Source organism: Schistocerca americana, chromosome 1 (assembly GCF_021461395.2).
Source record: "Schistocerca americana isolate TAMUIC-IGC-003095 chromosome 1, iqSchAmer2.1, whole genome shotgun sequence".
NCBI lineage: Eukaryota > Metazoa > Arthropoda > Insecta > Orthoptera > Acrididae > Schistocerca > Schistocerca americana.
Window position 1 is genome coordinate 1,228,661,760 of NC_060119.1, and position 19,032 is coordinate 1,228,680,791.

At 39.9% G+C, this 19,032-nt stretch overlaps 1 protein-coding gene across 2 annotated transcripts in view; it reads right to left on the reverse strand.

The window, feature by feature from the left end:
- The window catches only part of LOC124608031 (pancreatic triacylglycerol lipase-like), a 93,909-nt gene that overhangs the window by 33,879 nt on the left and 40,998 nt on the right, over positions 1–19,032 (reverse strand). For both annotated transcript variants that reach the window (XM_047140084.1, XM_047139994.1), the window contains exon 5: positions 14,565–14,765. In XM_047140084.1, coding sequence (XP_046996040.1) covers positions 14,565–14,765 — 201 coding nt within the window. The remainder of the gene's footprint in view (positions 1–14,564; positions 14,766–19,032) is intronic.

A 19,032-nucleotide genomic window follows, 5' to 3' on the forward strand; every position in this document is an offset into this window, starting at 1 on the left:
TGGCCATATTAGATGCAGACCTGTCTGCATCGGCTATCCTCATTTTATCGCAATGATCATATTTTCACCAGGATTAATTCCCAACTTTTTGAGTATCCAACACTTTCCAATATTACCGCAACTGAATGTAATGACAGCATCATGAACGCCTAGTTTCATTGGATGTATGCCTACAAATACAGTTTTAGGAAGGTGGTTCCAAATTATGCTGTTGACACATTGATTTGGGTTCTGTGTCTGCCTATGCAGACATTTTCTTAGAAGGTCAGAATGAGCCAAGTCTCTGAAAATAGGTTTAATTGGTGTAATAATAGCAGAAGGAAGAGAATGCTGGTGAGAATAAGATTCTCCATTTGCCTGAGCCTTGTTGTATTTGCACCACGAATTTTCTCCTGATGGACACAATCCGTGACATGGCTTATCATCAGTAGAGGACTTATGGAAGAATATGGCCCAAACATCTCTCTTCATTGCCTCCAGATTTTCCTTATTTCTCCTAATTGCACGCCCATAGTATACCTGCAAGTTTTCTATTTCAGTTTTAGTTAACCGACCCTGTCCGGTCAACAATTTTCCATCTTCTAATTTTTTTCCTCTCATATCAACAGTTAGTTTCCTCAGCCTTGTTCCCAAACGTTTTTGAACACGGCCTACACATTCTATTTTGCTAATAATGGCATCTCAATATGGCTTAGAGTTCACCACATTGTTGTATGCCTTACTGTCACCATCGCCCAAATATTTGGTGTACCGTACGCCTCTTGTTTCTACGGAGTGATGAAATATTTGTTGTACTCCATGAACTTCCATTCCACCACTTGTTCCTCTAAAATTATCCACACAGTTGTGTTCTTTATGTTCATTGACTTTACAACATTTGCAATATTTACACATTATCTCCACATCTACCAATTTACCAGTGTCTACACTCGTGGCAGTCACTAATCCATTCAGAGAAGTACGTCCTCTTTTCTGGCAACTTCTATCAAGTGCAACTGCAATATCTGAACATCCATCATTCTCTTCCACTGCTTCCCTAACAGCCAGTTTCATGCTTTCCTCACTGTCCTCACATACAGATTTTTCTAATATTGCAGTCAATCTTTCAAATTTATTTGGTGGTTGATGTAAGTTCATCACTGAACAAAATGTTCTCCCTGCAGCCATGACCTTTTCAATGGAGTGTAAGGCATAAACTAATATAGTATTGCTCGAACAGTCCACGGGTATACTGCTGGTTCATAGTGTCCAACAGGCAAAATATTTCGGCGATCAGACATGTCGCCATCGTCAGGTGCGCTGACGAAACGAACTGTTGCCCGTTGGAGACTATGAACCGGCAGTATACCCGTGGGCTGTTCGAGCAACAAATACGCCGGGAGAAACTGAAGAATCTAATCTAGTATTGATTGCATAAGGGCCATTGCATCTGGTTTTGAAGAACTCATAAATGAAATCACAGCTGAGCATTTAGTGCAAATTAAATCCAAAGCAGTCGCGAGGCCTTTTCTCCCACTGGCACTCTCACAAATTTTCACACTCTGTGACTCACCACACTGTCTACATTGTACAAATTTAGAAATTACATCTGATAATATTCTCAAATTTTTAATAATGTTACTGCACCCCTTGTCACTTACAGTAAATTCGTTGTAACTCTCTTGAAATGGTGAGACCTTCTTTGATGATGCACTTGTTGAAGAATTACAATTAGAAACATCGTTGCCAGGCGACATAACCTCTTGCACAGAAAGATTTCCTCTAAATTGTCGTTTCTTGAAAATGCCTTTATGTTTCGTCATCTTCAATAAACACAACAAACCACAAGTAAACAAACACTGCAAATGTAAGTATAACACGTACTGGCAATCACACTTGAACAAAACTAACCGTGTGTTTGAAAGCTTGTTGTTTACAAACAGCAGAAACAAAAGAATACCGACCGTTGCATTCCAAGGATAGCCAACATACTCTGGAGTTAAAAAATATCCCTAACGTGTAATGTAGGGGATATAAAGATCTAAAATATATGCAGAAAAGTTGGTGACAGAAAAGTGGGCGTGGCACATAAACACACATGGTAGGAAAATGCTCTTTAAATGCTCGAAAATTTTTTTTCAGCAAATTCCTTTTAAGAGTACTTGAATAAAACCTTAATCTATCGAAATATGATGAAAACCGAAAATCGATTTTTTTCGACCTGAACCACGGTGAGGTCCCCTTAACGAAGAGTATGAAGAGTTTATATATATTACTAAACAGTACGTTGGTTAAGTCAAGGGCATGCCTAGAAGTGTTTTTCGATTTAAAACTCGCTGTTGTTGAATTTATGAAGGAGTGCAGGAGCGTAAATTCGAACATCCTGAATGGATTGGAGACGTCACATTTTAAGTGGACTTGATTGGGCACTGCCCCCAGTAAGACACTGCGAAGTGAGAAAAAAACTTTTTTCATTTGATGGAGATGCATTTATGAAGAAAATCTCATTATAGATGGGATACATTCCGACAAACACAATCCAGTTCTCTAAGCTCACATACGTTAATGTGCCCTTGAAGGAATTGGAAGGATAGTTTTCTAAATGTTTTGAGGATACTGCCAATCTTACATCTGTTTCCGAGACCATTTTCCGTTTCAGTTGAAAGATCCGCGGTGCATGTGCAGACGTAACTGATTGACCTGCGGGGTAATTCCCGTTTTAATAAAAAATCCTTTTACGTTATAATTGCTTTCTCCAGATAGAGTTTCCACGTCTCCATAATGAGGCTACAGAAGCGCTACAACATATCCATCGACATACTCGTGTGAAAGGCCTTCTTTCGATTGAGAAACTAAATAAGTCACTATTACGTGGCGAACTGAGTGCGAAAATATATGAAACTCCCTGTGTCTGTCCGTATAGCGTCAGTTTGTACCACATAAAAATTGTATGTGGGCTGATCAGTAAGGAATGAGACTGATTTTCCCCGCAGATGTTCATTACTCTGTTTCAATGTTTACGTGATCTTCTCAGACCACTCCCCTCGTGCCTGAATGCAGTTTTTATAGTGTCTCTGCCAGTCGAAAATATGGCGCGGTTGACCCTTTGTCAGATCCTTGAGAGCCATCTCGGTTTTCTTCAGAGTGCTCAACTCGAATGCCCCAAAGCTTTGAATTTAATGATGGGAATAAAAAAAATCGCAAGGTGCAATACTAGGATTATAAGGCAAATGCAGTACTCAGGTAGTGTTGAACTGAGCCAGAAACTGCATGACTTGATTTGTGACATGGGGGCACACATTGCCATGATGAAGTTGGCACCCAGTTTGAGAAAGTTCTGGTCGTTTCCTTACAATGTGCTCTCTCAGTTTAACCAATAGTGACGAGTAGTCTGCTGTTGCAGCAGTAGTGTCGGTGGGAACTGCATGCTGGTAAATCATTCCATGACAGTCAAAAAATGTGGTTACCATCAATTTTCTGCAGATGGAACAACTTTGGCCTTTTTAGTGTTGGAGAACCTTCAGGATGATGATGACGCAGCCGTGACTCATCACCGGTGATAATCGATCGCAGAAACTATCCCCTCCATCAACAAAGAGACGCAGCACCTCACGGCTTGTCTGCATTTGCACATCCTTTTTTCGCGAACTGACAGACGTGACACAAAGCTGGTGGAAACACGGGTCGTAAGGAGGTGACCAGGCATTATCATAAAAGTCTCGTATGAAAACCTCAACACTTGACTGACGTTGTGTAATGTTATCCGCCGACTCTAACGAACAATCACAGCAGCTGTGTTGATGACTTCGGTCACAGTGGAAGCCGAAACATTAGGTCCACTTTGTTTAACAGTCACAAGTCGGTCTTCTTCGAAGTCATTGAACCAACCGAACATTGTTACACTAAGCAGTGCATCTTCACCTAAGGCTTGGTGCCTTCGGCCATAAATATAATAGACTGGCCCTGACGTCATTTTCGTGGCTCCAACATCTCTGGGCTAAAGTCACGTGAATGTTGCCAAAACATGGCTGTTTCGTGTTGCGCTTATGGCTGTACTCAGCGTTTTGTCGGGGGAAATGGCATTACATTTCACGTGTGTTTCTATGATAATGCAGATGCGTTTATTGAAATCTTCTGAAGTGACTTTTATATGTTTTTTACACTTGAAATAGAGTATCACGTAAATTAAAGTGTTGAAAGTGATGCCTGTAAAGTCAGACTCATATTACATTTTGGAAAGTATCTGTGATAATTCGGTTACAGAAGTAAGTATAAGTGTTTCTTGTTCCTACTCATAGGTTCCCTAAGGATGAAAACCGAAGACAGCTTTGGATACAGGCCCTGAAACGGAAAAACTTTAAGCCATCTGCACATAGGCGCCTTTTTGTATATACAAGTGAGATTATAATAAGGTAAGAGCACCTATAGTCGACATATGAAGAGCTTTTTTTTTACCTTCTAATACTATTAAATAAATGTAGGTTCCAAAATTTTTTTCTGAAACTTCAGAGTCTCACCTTTCATCTAAAATATCATTTTTTTAAACTGATAGTTTAAACTTTTGTAAAAATAGTAGGAACTGAACCTTTGAAGTGCACCTAAAATTGATACTCTAAATTGGACCTGCTCCTAAAGTCGACAATTTTGGGACCTATAGTTGACATAATTCCCATATCCCATTTTCTTTCATAAGTGACTAGAGCTCAAAACGCGGCGAATCCAATATTTAAAGTTTTGACACGAGCCCGCTCTTATTGTTTAAATGAATTTTAACGACGTTTTACTTTAACTGATAGTTTATAGTAATTTAGTCCCACTGCCCACCAGAGGGGCCTTCGAATAATTTTTTAGATTTTATAAATGTTACTGTGGACAAATCCAGGTCAAATGTAGTTCTGACATAATTTTTCGCAAATAAAAAAGTAATTTTTGTTGGAAGCGTTTGGCAGTCAATTGAGAAATGTGGGTAAAATACGATACAAACACAGGATGGCAGACTGCTCATTTGAAATCCCGCCACGTTTTGCCAACAGTCACGTGGTTTATGTTGGAGCCACACCAGCCCTATAGCTTCTGCACAGCAAGGCCAGTCTACTAGTATCTATGGTCGAAGCTTGGTGCAGAGTTTCGTAAGTTTCAGAGACTGTACGGTCTGAAGCAACACAGAATTTTGTTGCACCCCATTGTTTGGCACGCAAATGCAAAGACGGGTCACAAAACATAGCGTTACCACAGTCTAATATAACAGTCGCGACACTCACTGCTGTAAAAGTTGTTGCCGTTTGACAGATGGAGCGACACTAGCGCTCCAAGCGGTAGATAAGGTGAACGTCAGACGCGTCGTAAGCATAATGTTTGTTTACATCCATTTCCTACGTAATTTCCGCATTATTTGAGTTATTTTCTTGCCTCCAAGGGTTTGTGTGGTATCAGAAGGCATATATGTTTCTAAAAATGATTCTAAAATAAGCGCCAGCACGGACAAAAATCATGAATAGAGTGGCAAGCTACAACACATTCGTGAAGAAACACTTGTGACATTGGACAGAATTGCAGCTTACCACGTTCATATCAAAAGAATATAAACACACAGATTCACATGTCAGAAGCACAGACATGTACCTCTACTTGCAAAAACGATCGACAGCTCGTTTATCGTTCTGTAGGCCTACTGCGTTTGTTTGTCATTTTCGCCTGTTGCCACAAGTACGACCTTCATCTTTTTATTATTCTAAGTGGGACAAGCAACTGCCAAATAGTGGGAAGAATATGCTGAAAACACTGTAATGAGCTGATTACACTACATTTCACGAAAAACCAAATATTTGTATAATTTTCAAACACTCTGTCAGTGAAGAAGGTGCTGACAAAATAATGTCATCACACGAAAGAAGCAAGGGAAATTAAGTGACTAACAACAGAAGTGAACGAAATACATACCAAAGAAATCAGCAGCCCAAATGAGCCAACTTCTTCAGTTTCTTATTTGCTTTCTTGTTGTTAGAAACTACGTCTTGATTCCAATATTTCAGCCTGTAAACGAGTCTCACTTTAACAAATAACTTGATTAACAGCAGCTTAGTTTCTTCACAACATCCAGGAGGAAAACTTGGGACAGCCATCAACAAGTTCACATATAATTCACCACAGTTTTTCTTGTGAGAATGTTCATCAAAAACTGAAGCCATCTGATTTTCACAATCCCTAAAAAATAAACAAATATTTTCACTGCAAATAACCAAGCTTCCAAAATTGTCTTCGTAACTTTTGAAATGGCAATAAAATTTGTCATTTGCATCTAAGTCCTGGCTGTTGTCTACAAGTAGATTCCTGCACTTGACACAATTATGTAAAGAAAAAAGTTTCTTCAAGATGTAACCAAACACATATCTCATACTGTTTTGTTCTCCAAGGTCTGCTGGAACTTCCACATTTGGTAGCTTTGTTGCAGAACTTGTATCACTACTGCATAACAACTGTGAGACCTTTAATGTTTGAGCAGATTTCATGTCCAGTATTGCCTGACCCCAGTCAATTCCTTCACAATTACTGCTTGCCACATTAGAAGAATTTATCAGTTTGCTTAGTGTACAGTTGTTAAATGCAGCACAAAACTGCCTTGGAGATGGGTTGCTGCAAAAACCACCTCTCTGCCTTATAGTTGAAAAAAAGTTTTCCAATGTGTCTTGGTTAATTTTACGTGAGAATAAGTACAATTTTGTTCCAGTCAGTACCTCGGCAGCAAGCATTTCCAAAGCACATATATTGCTTAGAAGCCCCTTTACACATTTTATCCTCAGGGAGTAATCTTTTCCATCAGAGCCTACAAATTTCCAAGAGTGAATCCATGGCTTCATCACATGTAGAACATCCAGATGCTCTGAATCACTCCTAATACAGTTCCTTAGATGCACAGGCCCTTTCACACTGTATGTATTAAAGATATCAAAAATGTCATTAACTTTCTGACAAAAGTCTGAAGTGCCAGTTGCAGATAATGGCATACTACCACAAAACACAAGTGTGTCAATACCAGCTGCCACTGTATGGCTTAACACACGAACTGCAGTACCCACTTTCATTTTTGAAAAAGCTGGCAGTTCGACAGCTTTTTTAGTCAGCTTGGGAGCTAACTTGTATTTCCTGTGCAAGTCATTTGAATAGAGCTGAGAAATGTCCTTCCAAGAAGCAGTACCAACCAAACCATCATTTGATGTATGAATTATGTCATACCTAAATAGGTTGTTTCTGATGCTCTTAAACAAATGTGGGGTGTCATAGAAGAAATAGATCTTCTGCTCCTCATATACCAAACTTGGATTGTCTTGTGTAATTCCCAGTCTCTTTCTCCAGTCCACAAAATTTGAACCCTGATCAGTCACACAGGTCTTCACAACCAAGCCACTTTCCTTAAGTCTTTTGACTACTTCATAAAATATAGCAGTCAAATGAATAGCTCCCACTGTTCCTTTACAAAAACAGTAAAGCAATGGTTGTTTGAAACATGAAAAAATGCCATTAATCATTATCACCAACACACTGTTGGCAATTTTAGCTGTGCGTGTAAACCCCAAGTCCTCAAAACCAATAACAGTGTCAGAAGTGCTGTCATATGTCAAATTTGCCATTAGCGACATTTCATCCAATGACATATTCACAAGTTTATCATTATCAGAAAAATGTTGCACCTTTTGCTTTAAAAGATGGAATATATTGTCACTTATCCCACATTTTATTTGTATGCCTTCCACATACCTTTGTAGTGTACGCACTGATGGAAGCATAAAACATTCTGATAAAAACCTGTATGCCTGAGTGCTGTAATATAGTAAATTTAGAGCAAACAGCTTATTTTCGTCTTTCCATCTTGCAGCTCGTTTCTCTTTCAATGGCATGCTAATCTGGCTTAACAACAAGTCAAGGGCATCTTTTTTTAAATATCGGGATCCTATAGTCTTTAACATTCGCTTGTCCTTGTTCACTTGCTCCTTCTGATACAATTTCTGTCGCTGTCTGTAGGCACTTTCCTTGTCCCGTAATAGTTTCGCTCGAAGTCTAGCGATTTGCACATTCTGACACTTCACACGCTTTTGCAAGACACGAACAGCTGCACTTAATCTAACCACTTCATCGTCAAAGCAGGTCTGTGTTGACGATTCACACGAATCTGGCACTGATACATGGTGAGCTGAACCAGCTGCTTCTGTGTCATAGGACTGTTTTACTGCTTTAGATTGACTGTCGAATCTTTGTGGCAGTTTCCTCTTCATCGTCAGCTGAGGTGGCTTATTTGGAATGTCAAACAGGGTGGGTACTGCATTCCACACGAGTTTGTTGTTGTCTGCGTTCATGAACTGGTTTTGTTCGAAATGTAGCGAACAAAACCTAATATTACTATACAGGTACACTGGGTCTTTCTTCATGAGGTCTTCTCGCCTGCTATTAACAAGCCATTTTCTGCTCCTAAAACGAAACATTCATCATTTATACACATATAGTTTGCAAGTGAATCCTGACGATACAGTTTAGTAACATGATGGTTATACCTCTCAGGATCCTTAGGAAACCTAAAAAAAGACAGCTTTGGTGTCTTCTTTCTGTTGTTGGTGCAATTTATTGCGCTACAAACGCTCCCGCCAGTAAAAGCCATTGTAAAAATCAAAATAAACAACCACTATTCTCCTTCACGATCGCGCCGAACTCACAGTGTAACCTACCAGCCGCTTGGGGCGCTGCTGGCGCTGTAGGCAACAAAATCGAGGCGAAGTGTCGCGACTGTTATATTAGACTGTGGCGTTACTACCAACTTATCGATACGAGAGCGCACCAGTCTCCATAGACATTACAGATAAAAACCCGCTCTTTTCCAGTCTTCATCGCACTGACAGGAAACAATCACAGCAACTACAGGAAACATACAGTATCATTATCTGTTGTTCAACCCGCGTCTTATGTCTTCGGCGCGCCAAAAATAACTAATACCGCAAATTTGTTTTGTTTGTGATCTATATTGTCGGATGTGAAATACAAATCCAAGTTGTATGCAATGAGAGTGCACTGCAATTCTCCCCTCTGCCCTCTCCAAGTGCTCAGACAGCATGGGGAGATGGCGGGGGAAACGTGCAGCGGGGCCGAGCGCTATGGCACTCATGCCAGGGCATGGCCCACGAGCCAAAATCTTGGTCACCCCTGGCTTCTAGTATGGCCTTCCTGGATCCATCAGTTCCATATTTGCATGACAGTCATTGGACCTTGACCAACACGAGCAATAATATGATAGAATGATAAACTGCAGTCTCGATAGGCGTCGGTGCTGCCAGAACCAGTGTGTGACATGTCGTGGGAGACGTTTCTCCTTACACGAGGCATAACATGGTCTTCCCACAAACAGCAATATAAAAAATTCGATTCAACACGGTCTTCTCACAAACAAGAATGTTCAAATGTGATTTATCAATGAGAAACTGATGTTTTTCTGTTTATTGTCATTTCATTCCATCGTCCCAGTGGACTGACGGTAGATAGGCAGTGGAGCAATGCTCTGCTGTTCAGTCAACAGAGTTTAAAAGAATAAAGATGGAATAATTTTTTGACCAGCAACAAAGTGAACTGACACAGTTGCTTAACCAATTTGTCGAGGTATTTGCCGAAAGACCCGGTATAATCACATGGTGTGAGTACAATACGCAAGCCCGAACACGCGATACGCTCTGCCGCGCCACCTATTCCATCCCCTGGTCGGTGAAAAACTGTAAATAGATTCGTACTTGATAAGTAAGCATACTTTGAACAAATTTAGGTTAGTTTGAATATGACTTTTTGTGATTTATGTGTGCGTTGTTCATTTTTGTGCACACATTTTCTTGTGTTGTTTAGTGTGTAAGTATGTGTATTTCTGAGTGAGTTGAATTGAATGTGGGCATCATGTATGTACATGAACTAACATATTAGCAAATGAATCGGACGTACGTGTCCTTAAGTGACATACTAACTGTGAGCACAGTGCGTGCGCCCGAAAATTTGTCCTCATTGAATCGTTTGTATTTCTCATTTCAACTACAGTACAGCTTTATGGCCTTAGCGCGAATACCAGCTAGAAGTACTTGTGGTTGCACTCTCACATCCAAGGCAGCAATAAGCGCGCAATCTACGTTAAGCGAATGATTCTGTGTTGAATGATATTATGTACAAAATTTACTGAACTCACGATATCAGAGTGGGCAAATGGCCGACACTTCATGAATAAGAGGATTTGGCAAAGAACGTGATAATTTTGTAATAGACAAACCATAGTACTGATTAAATCACTGTCGGTAAAACCGACGAAAAATTTAACATCGATTGTACATGTATTTAGGTATATACTTTTAAGGAAAAGGATAAAATTGTGCTCAATGTGCCTTTAATGTGAAGTACTTTTCCGGACACTCAGTGACATGAGGAAAGAAGCCGATCACACGGTACGAACTTTAAACAAAGTAAGAGTGAAACAGACTGTACGTGTTATAGCTAGACAAAACACTGACAAACTGTACCATAGAGCAGCAGTAATGAAGTAAACGGAAATGCCCGTCACATAGGGCAGAACTGTAATAAGTAAAGTGCTATAAGGTTGTTATAGCTTCACTTAACTGTGCATAAGAAGAAACAGTTGTGTTTATTGCATGACAGTGAACCTATACATCGCGAATAAAACTGTGTGGTTAAGAAACAGCCAGCCGCGAGCTAAAATCACAAGTGAACCCTTTCAGCGGCACAAGTGTTAGCGGAACAGTGTGGAAGTGTCACAACGATAGAACTTGTATGGATGCCCACCAGAGTGACGTGCGGGAAAACCATAGTGAACACGTGTGGTACGAACACTACTTACGTAAAGTGAGAGTGACCTGAAAAAGCCAAAATCCCAAGTGAAGTACTGTTATTGTCTGTTCTCGACCAACGCACTACAGACACTTACAAAACACGCGTGACTGTAGAGCGTATGTCCTAATAACTTTTCCCTTACAGCCAGTGTATTTTGTAGTACTATTGGTGAGAAATATAATGCTCGGAGGGTTACTTTTCACGTCGCTCGAGTGGCGAGCGGGCGCGCAGCAGTACTGGGCCGGTCAGATGATCGCGCCGGGCGACGCTCGCTTGTTCGCTGAAGTCATACACGGGCAGCGAACCTGCTTTCCGAGCGCCTTGTTCCTGCTTATGCCGGTGCTCTACGTTGAATACTCGCCGACATCGTCGTCAACAGCCGTCGCGACGATTTGTCAAGAACACTTTAGAAAACATGGAACATTTTGCTCATGAGTGTAAAGTCCAATGAGCTTGATGTGTTAAAGCAATATTGCTAAACTGACAAAGACTTTTGCATTATATGTGAAACTAGTATAACTTGTTACAGACTTGAACCTTACGTAACAAAACATGTTACGGACATTCTTAACCAGCAAATATGAAAAACTTTCTAAAATAATTTGCATTTTAACTAACTTCTAAATGAACTATTTTTTCTTGTGTGTTGATGTAAATATTGTTTTATCATATTTGTATATATGTATCTTTAAATGTCTATCATTCGAAAAATGATTAAATATCACAGGAAAGTAAACAATTCGAAGACTCTGGGCGGGGTTGTTTTCGACCCGTTTTTCTCCATATGAGTGTAACCCGAATTGTGGAGTGTAAGCCTTTTATCGCGTCATAGATTATTCCGAAATGGCAGACACAAGGCAAAGAGTAAGTTAGAAACAAGCCCTAACAAAATAATAGTAAAGCTGAAAACACATTGTAAACAAATACTGTAGATGTTAAGTTAAAGCGCAGTGACAAGTGTGACTGAATACTTTAAAAATCATGTGAAGTGATCGGGTCTGGTAGTGAGTGAGACCCAACGTTAAAAATATTTGGGTACACCCTCACTACGGGACCCATGTGGCGCGACGCCACATAACGTGAAAAAATAATATTGAAGAATTTCGCAAATTTAACAGAACTGGCGTCGTAACGGAATAAATATTATCGCAGAAAAATCGAATAGACTATGTAATCAACTAATATAATCTGTGATTGTTATTATAATATCTGATCCTTTTGATAAAGGATCACGAACACTTCCCTTTTGTTTCTTGGCTGTGTACGAAACCATTTTGTGACGAGGCACAAAAACGTGTGATTTCATGTAATATTTAGCCTGAATATAATCAAATATTACTTAAAAGTGTCGCTAAAATTTTACTGTAACAGATCCTATACTCAAGACGCGAGTGGCTTGAATGATTTATGCAAATTTTATAGGGGAACATTGGTGCAGAGGTCAACGCCATTGTTCTAAATGATAACGGCCCAGAGTAGTAATGAATATTTTAATATTTGCTAATTTTGACAAATAATAACAATAAATGTAAACGTAGGAGATTTCTCTCGATTAGCGGTTCTTCTTTTTAAGCAGTAATAGTAGTCCGTTTTACTAATATTGAACCATTGAACCATATTCATACAACGTGATTTCGGTAAATTTTTTTGATCCCCACTTAACGAGAATTACGAGAATCTCCTCAGCACTGCAGTTTCACAAAAGTAAAACACATTATTGATTATACAATTGTATATCAGGATAATTGTGTGATGGTAGTGTCTTTTGGTATAAAAACAGCTTCTTGGGCAAAATAACTGCGAGAAATAGCATAAATAAGTAAATGGCGTACATAATTTTCTAGTTGTGAAGCAGGCAGAATAATACTAACTCCAACTTGACATAAATACCAACAACAACACATATGGAAAAAGAACTCTTGTTCCTTAACGAGGTTTAAAAAACTCTCTATTGCCATTGGATTAGCTTTCTACATAGTTTCTAATTATATATGACATTCGTTTGAGTACAAAAGCCTTTTAGTGTCAAAATTTGTGCATCATGGTCTGAAAGGCCATTCAACCTTTTACTAACGGAATGCCCATATAATAATGAAGAATGAATAAAAATATTGTCTATGGGTGTGCTACTGTTCCCCTGCACCCTTGTTGGAAAAAAAAACAGTCTGCATCAGATCATGTAAGTTTAGGAGCTCTACCAACATCCTTTTTCTTGCACAATCATATACAAAATTAGTATTGAAGTCACCAAATGTAATTAATTTTTGGTACTTCCTATAAAATGAACCAAGAACCCTCTCTAACTTGAGCAGAAATGATCTGAAATCAGTGTTAGGGGACCCATAAACAACAATGAGAACTTTAGTTTCACTAAATTCTACTGCCCCTGCACAACATTCTAACGTCTGTTCAGTGCAGTGCCGTGATACATCTATGGAATCAAATGGAATACTGCTTTTTACGAGCATGGCCACTCTGCAAGGAATTCCTTGAGAAACAGCCAGCTAATCTCTATCCTGGTAAAGGAGGCCTCTGAATTGTCAAATTATTTAAGCGGTGCTCCGATATACCAATAATGTCAGAGTGAACACCTATAAGCAGTTCACTAACTTTATCTCTAATACCTCTTACATTTTGATGAAATATACTAATTCCTTCTCTATTTGGATACCCGATCTCCTCTGAAGGAGATGCTTTAGTTAGAGGGATTTCCTTTTAAGCAGGTGTAATTATAGGAAAACAACAGATGACAGCAAAAAGTAAAGAGGATGTAAAATGCTGACTAGCAATGGCAAAGATAAGTGTTTTAATCTAGAATATAAATTTAAATTAGGAAAAAATGAGATGTATTGTCGACAAGACAATGGAAACTGCTTGCAGCATGTGCTTTTAGTGTGAAGATGACCACTGGCTGGCCGCAACCAATTACAGAATTGTGAAATGCTCATGTGACTGAGTTGTAAAAACAATCAAATACAAATTTCAATGTTAGAATGTATTTTCTGGAAGCGTTAGTGGAAGTGAAACGTGGACAATAGACATTTCACACAAAAAGATAATATAAGCTTTTCAAAGATGATGTTACAGAAGAATCCTGAAGAGATTTCTGGCAAAATTTGACTGAAAGAAGGAATCTGTTGATAGGGTACATCTTAAGCCACCAAAGAATAGTTGTAATGGTAATGGAGGGAATTTATGTGTGAAGGAGGAGGGAGGCCGATAAAAATAGTAGATGGTGATCAGTTTGAATACAGTAAAAAAATGTTACTTATAATCCGTCTTGATTGTAAATTTTGTTATTCATATGACCGGTTTTGGTTCATTCAGAACCGTCTTCAGATCTGATATTTCACATGCGAAAGCTGCTGGATTTGGACGGGTTACTCCTGTAACTGAAATATCAGATCTGAAGATGGTTCTGAATGAACCGAAACCGGTCATATGAATAAAAAAATTTACAATCAAGACGGATTATAAGTAACATTATAAAATCACTGATTGCTGTTATCCCATCAGACATTATGTCTGTTTTTGTACAGTAAAGAAGTCAAATGAATTTAGACTCCAATAGTTATATGGGGATTTAGAAGCTTGCTGAGGACAGGCTAACGTGGAAAGCTGTAGTAAACCAAATTTTGGACTGAAGAGGACAACAACAATAAACAAAATTTATATTTCTTTCCAGGTATTGCTGTAGTACTGACACACTTTGGTGCACCTACCGTTGATCAAGATCAACTTTGGTGAACATCCCGGCTGCCTCCTAGTGCCAGCGTTGGGATAAAAGTCCACGGTGCCCACAGGGCCCATGATGCCATATATCCCACCATCCGTGTGGATGACGTCAACGTTCTGTGCATCTCCAGCGCTGATGGAAGTGACGTGCGACAGGATGCGGAAGAGTGGCAGAGCGGGGTCCAACGCTGTGAACAAGAAAGAGTTTATCTTACCACTGTGTCGAGTTTATTAAAGACAGGGCATTAGTCCAGCTGGTGAAGAAATAATCGGCAATGGCAATATCGAATGAAATACTGAAATATGCAATGCCAATAACAGTTATACTAATAAAAATTGAGCACTTGAATTTACTTCATTTCACAAAGCTTCATGATCAGTGATAAATGGGAAGGTACCACGCATGGTCTATCATATGTTATCATGCTGACACCGGATTGGAATGATTCGGCAAACAAAAATGAGTCGTATGGCGTTGTTAGCTGAGAGACCACCTTACAGGAAAAGGTTACCATCCTTCGTCCACAATGGCCCCTTCCCACGCAGTGTATGCTAGTTGAGTGGTAACTGTCTGTGCGGAGTGTAGTTTAAAGTTCAAGCCATATGTATAGGGTGGTCCATTAATCGTGACCGGGCCAAATATCTCACGAAATAAGCGTCAAACGAAAAAACAACAAAGAATGAAACTTGTCTAGCTTGAAGGGGAAAACCAGACGGCGCTATAGTTGGCCCTCTAGATGGCGCTCCCATAGGTCAAACGGATATCAACTGCGTTTTTAAAAAATAGGAACCCCCATTTTTTATTACATATTTGTGTAGGACGTAAAGAAATATGAATGTTTTAGTTGGACCACTTTTTTCGCTTTGTGATAGATGGCGCTGTAATATTCACAAACATATGGCTCACAATTTTAGACGAACAGTTGGTAACAGGTAGGTTTTTTAATTAAAATATAAAACGTAGGTACGTACGAACATTTTATTTTGGTTGTTCCAATGTGATACATGTACCTTTGTGAACTTATCATTTCTGAGAACGCATGCTGTTACAGAGTGATTACCTGTAAATATCACATTAATGCAATAAATGCTCAAAATGATGTCCGTCAACCACAATTCATTTGGCAATACGTGTAACGACATTCCTCTCTACAGCGAGTAGTTCACCTTCCGTAATGTTAGCACATGCACTGACAATGTGCTGACGCATGTTCGCAGGCGTTGTCGGTGGATCACGATAGCAAATATCCTTCAACTTTCCCCATAGAAAGAAATCAGGGGACTTCAGATCCGGTGAACTTGCGGGTCATGGTATGGTGCTTCGACGACCAATCCACCTGTCATGAAATATGCTATTCAATACCGCTTCAACCGCACGCAAGCTATGTGCCGGACATCCATCATGTTGGAAGTGCATCGCCATTCTGTCATGCAGTGAAACATCTTCTAGTAACTTCGGTAGAACATTACGTAGGAAATCAGCAAACATTGCACCATTTAGATTGCCATCGATAAAATGGGGGCCAATTATCCTTCCTCCCATAATGCGGCACCATACATTAACCTGCCAAGTTCGCTGATGTTCCACTTGTCGCAGCCATCGTGGAATTTCCGTTGCCCAATAGTGCATATTATGCCGGTTTACGTTATCGGTGTTGGTGAATGACGCATCGTCGCTAAATAGAACGCGTGCAAAAAATCTGTCATCGTCCCGTAATTTCTCTTGTGCCCAGTGGCAGAACTGTACACGACGTTCAAAGTCGTCGCCATGCAATTCCTGGTGCATAGAAATATGGTACGGGTGCAGTCGATGTTGATGTAGCATTCTCAACACCGACGTTTTTGAGATTCCCGATTCTCGCGCAGTTTGTCTGCTACTGATGTGCGGATTAGCCGCGACAGCAGCTAAAACACCTACTTGGGCATCATCATTTGTTGCAGGTCGTGTTTGACGTTTCACATGTGCCTGAGCACTTCCTGTTTCCGTAAATAACGTAACTATCCGGAGAGCGGTCCGGACACTTGGATGATGTCATCCAGGATACCGACCAGCATACATAGCACACGCCCGTTGGGCATTTTGATCACAATAGCCATACATCAACGCAATATCGACCTTTTCCGCAATTGGTAAACGGTCCATTTTAACACGGGTTTGTGACTATTACAGCGCCATCTATCACAAAGCGAAAAAAGTGCTCCAACTAAAACATTCATATTTCTTTACGTATTACACGAATGTGTAATAAAAAATGAGGGTTCCTATTTAAGAAAAAACGCAGTTGACATCCGTTTGACCTATGGCAGCGCCATCTAGCGGGCCAACCATAGCGCCATCTGCTTTCCCCCTTCAAGCTGGACGAGTTTCGTTCTTTGTAGTTTTTTCGCTTCATGCTTATTTCGTGAGATATTTGGCCCGATCACTATCAATGGACCACCATATATATATTGAACTTCTATCATAGGTCTTGCTTGCTAGCAACGAAAATCTGAAATGGGAGAGAGTTGCACATTAGAACACTTTTCAGATTTTCGTTGCTAGCAAGACCTATGATAGAAGCGTAATATACACTGAGTGACAGAACTCATGGTATAGCGATATGCACGTATAGAGACGGCGGTAGTATCGCATAAATAAGGTATTAAAGAGCAGTGTATTGGCGGAGTTGTCGTTTGTAGTTAGGTTAGTCAAGTGAATAGGTTTACTACGTAATTATCGCTGCAAGACAAGAATTAACAGAATGTTGTCGGAGCTGAACGCATTCGAATTCAATATTCCAAGATCTACAGTGCAAGAGTGCGCCGAGAATACAAAATTTCAGGCATTACTTGGCACCACGAATAACGCAGTGGCCGATGGCCTGTTAACGAGCGAGAGCTTTCGTGTAGAGTCGTCAGTGCTAACAGACAAGCAACATTGCATGAAGTAACCTCAGTAATCAATGCGGGACATATGACAACACATCCGTTTCGACAGTGTGGCGAAATTTGGTGTTGATGGTCTATTGCAGGAGACGACCGACGCGAATGCCTTTGCTAACAGCAGGACATTGGCTGCACCGACTCTCTCGGGCTTGTGACAATATGGATTGGACCATGGACGACTGGAATACCGTGACATCGTCAGATGAGTCCCGATTTAAGTTGGTAAGAGTTGAGGGTTCGAGTGTGGTGCAGACCCAACGAAGCCATGGATCCGAGTTGCCAACAACTGTGAAATAATAAAAGAATTTCAACACTGCAACCAAGACTAATTGTTTCTTTATATTCATCGCCAACAAGACACTGTAGAAGCTGGTGGTAGCTCCATAATGTGTGGGTTGGGCGTAATGGAATGAACTGTGTCTTCTGGTCCAACTGAACCGATCACTGACGGGAAATGGTTATGTTCGGCTATTTGTAGGCCATTTGTAGCCATTCATTGATTACATCTTCCCAAGCAACAATGAAATTTTGATGAATGACAATGAACCACTCACTGAGCCTCAGGCGTTCGCGATTGGTTTTAAGAAAATTCTGGATAATTCGAGCGAATGATCTGGGCACCCAGATCGCCTGAAATAAATCCAATCGAACTATCGAGGGGCCAGTTCGTTCACAAAATCCTGAAAAGGCAACACTTCCGTAATTATGGACGGCTATGGAAGCAGCATCGCTCGATATTTCTGCAGGCGGCTACCAGCGATTTGTTGGGTTGATGCTACGTCGAGTTGCTGCACCAAGCCGAACAAAAGGAAGTCCAGCGCGATATTAGGCGGTGTGCTATGACTTTCGGCAACTCAGCGTTTCTTCCTATACTGTTTTTAAATGACACTATTCACTTTTTACATACTGCAGTCTTTTTTCGAAATTACAGAAATTGCTCCAGAAATTTAAGGTTTTCTTCAAATGTGCATGGTCATATACGTAGGATCACATATTCTATCCACCATTTAAAAGTATTGTAACAGAGGGAAACTTGTCAGTGCTGTATTTAATAGACTATCTGTTACATTACTACTCTTTTAGACACCAATAATCAATTAAGCGGAACGAAATTAAGTAGAAATATTTTAGAAAATAGATTAAATATGTTTGGTAATAGAAGCTATTGGAATCTAACACAAATTTCCATCTTAAAGACAGGTACTTTTCCTAAGACATTAATGACATTGTAAAATGTAGTTCTGTGGCAGAAGACGTGCTTTCGTCCAACGTACAATATGGTAAATGAGCGACGAATTACGATTTAACTGTCCACTAGTTTTAAAAATCTATAGAATTTTACTTACCGTAACATTCAGTAACCGAAGAATTAACACTATCTCCCAAATAGCTGCACTATATTATTCTCGACTTAAATGAGTAGAAGTAAAAATATTTACAAATTCTGTCCTAAATACAGGACGTTAATCTGTGGCAGTCAAGATACTTACAAATGCTGCCCAAAATATAACTTCATGTCTCAAAACAACA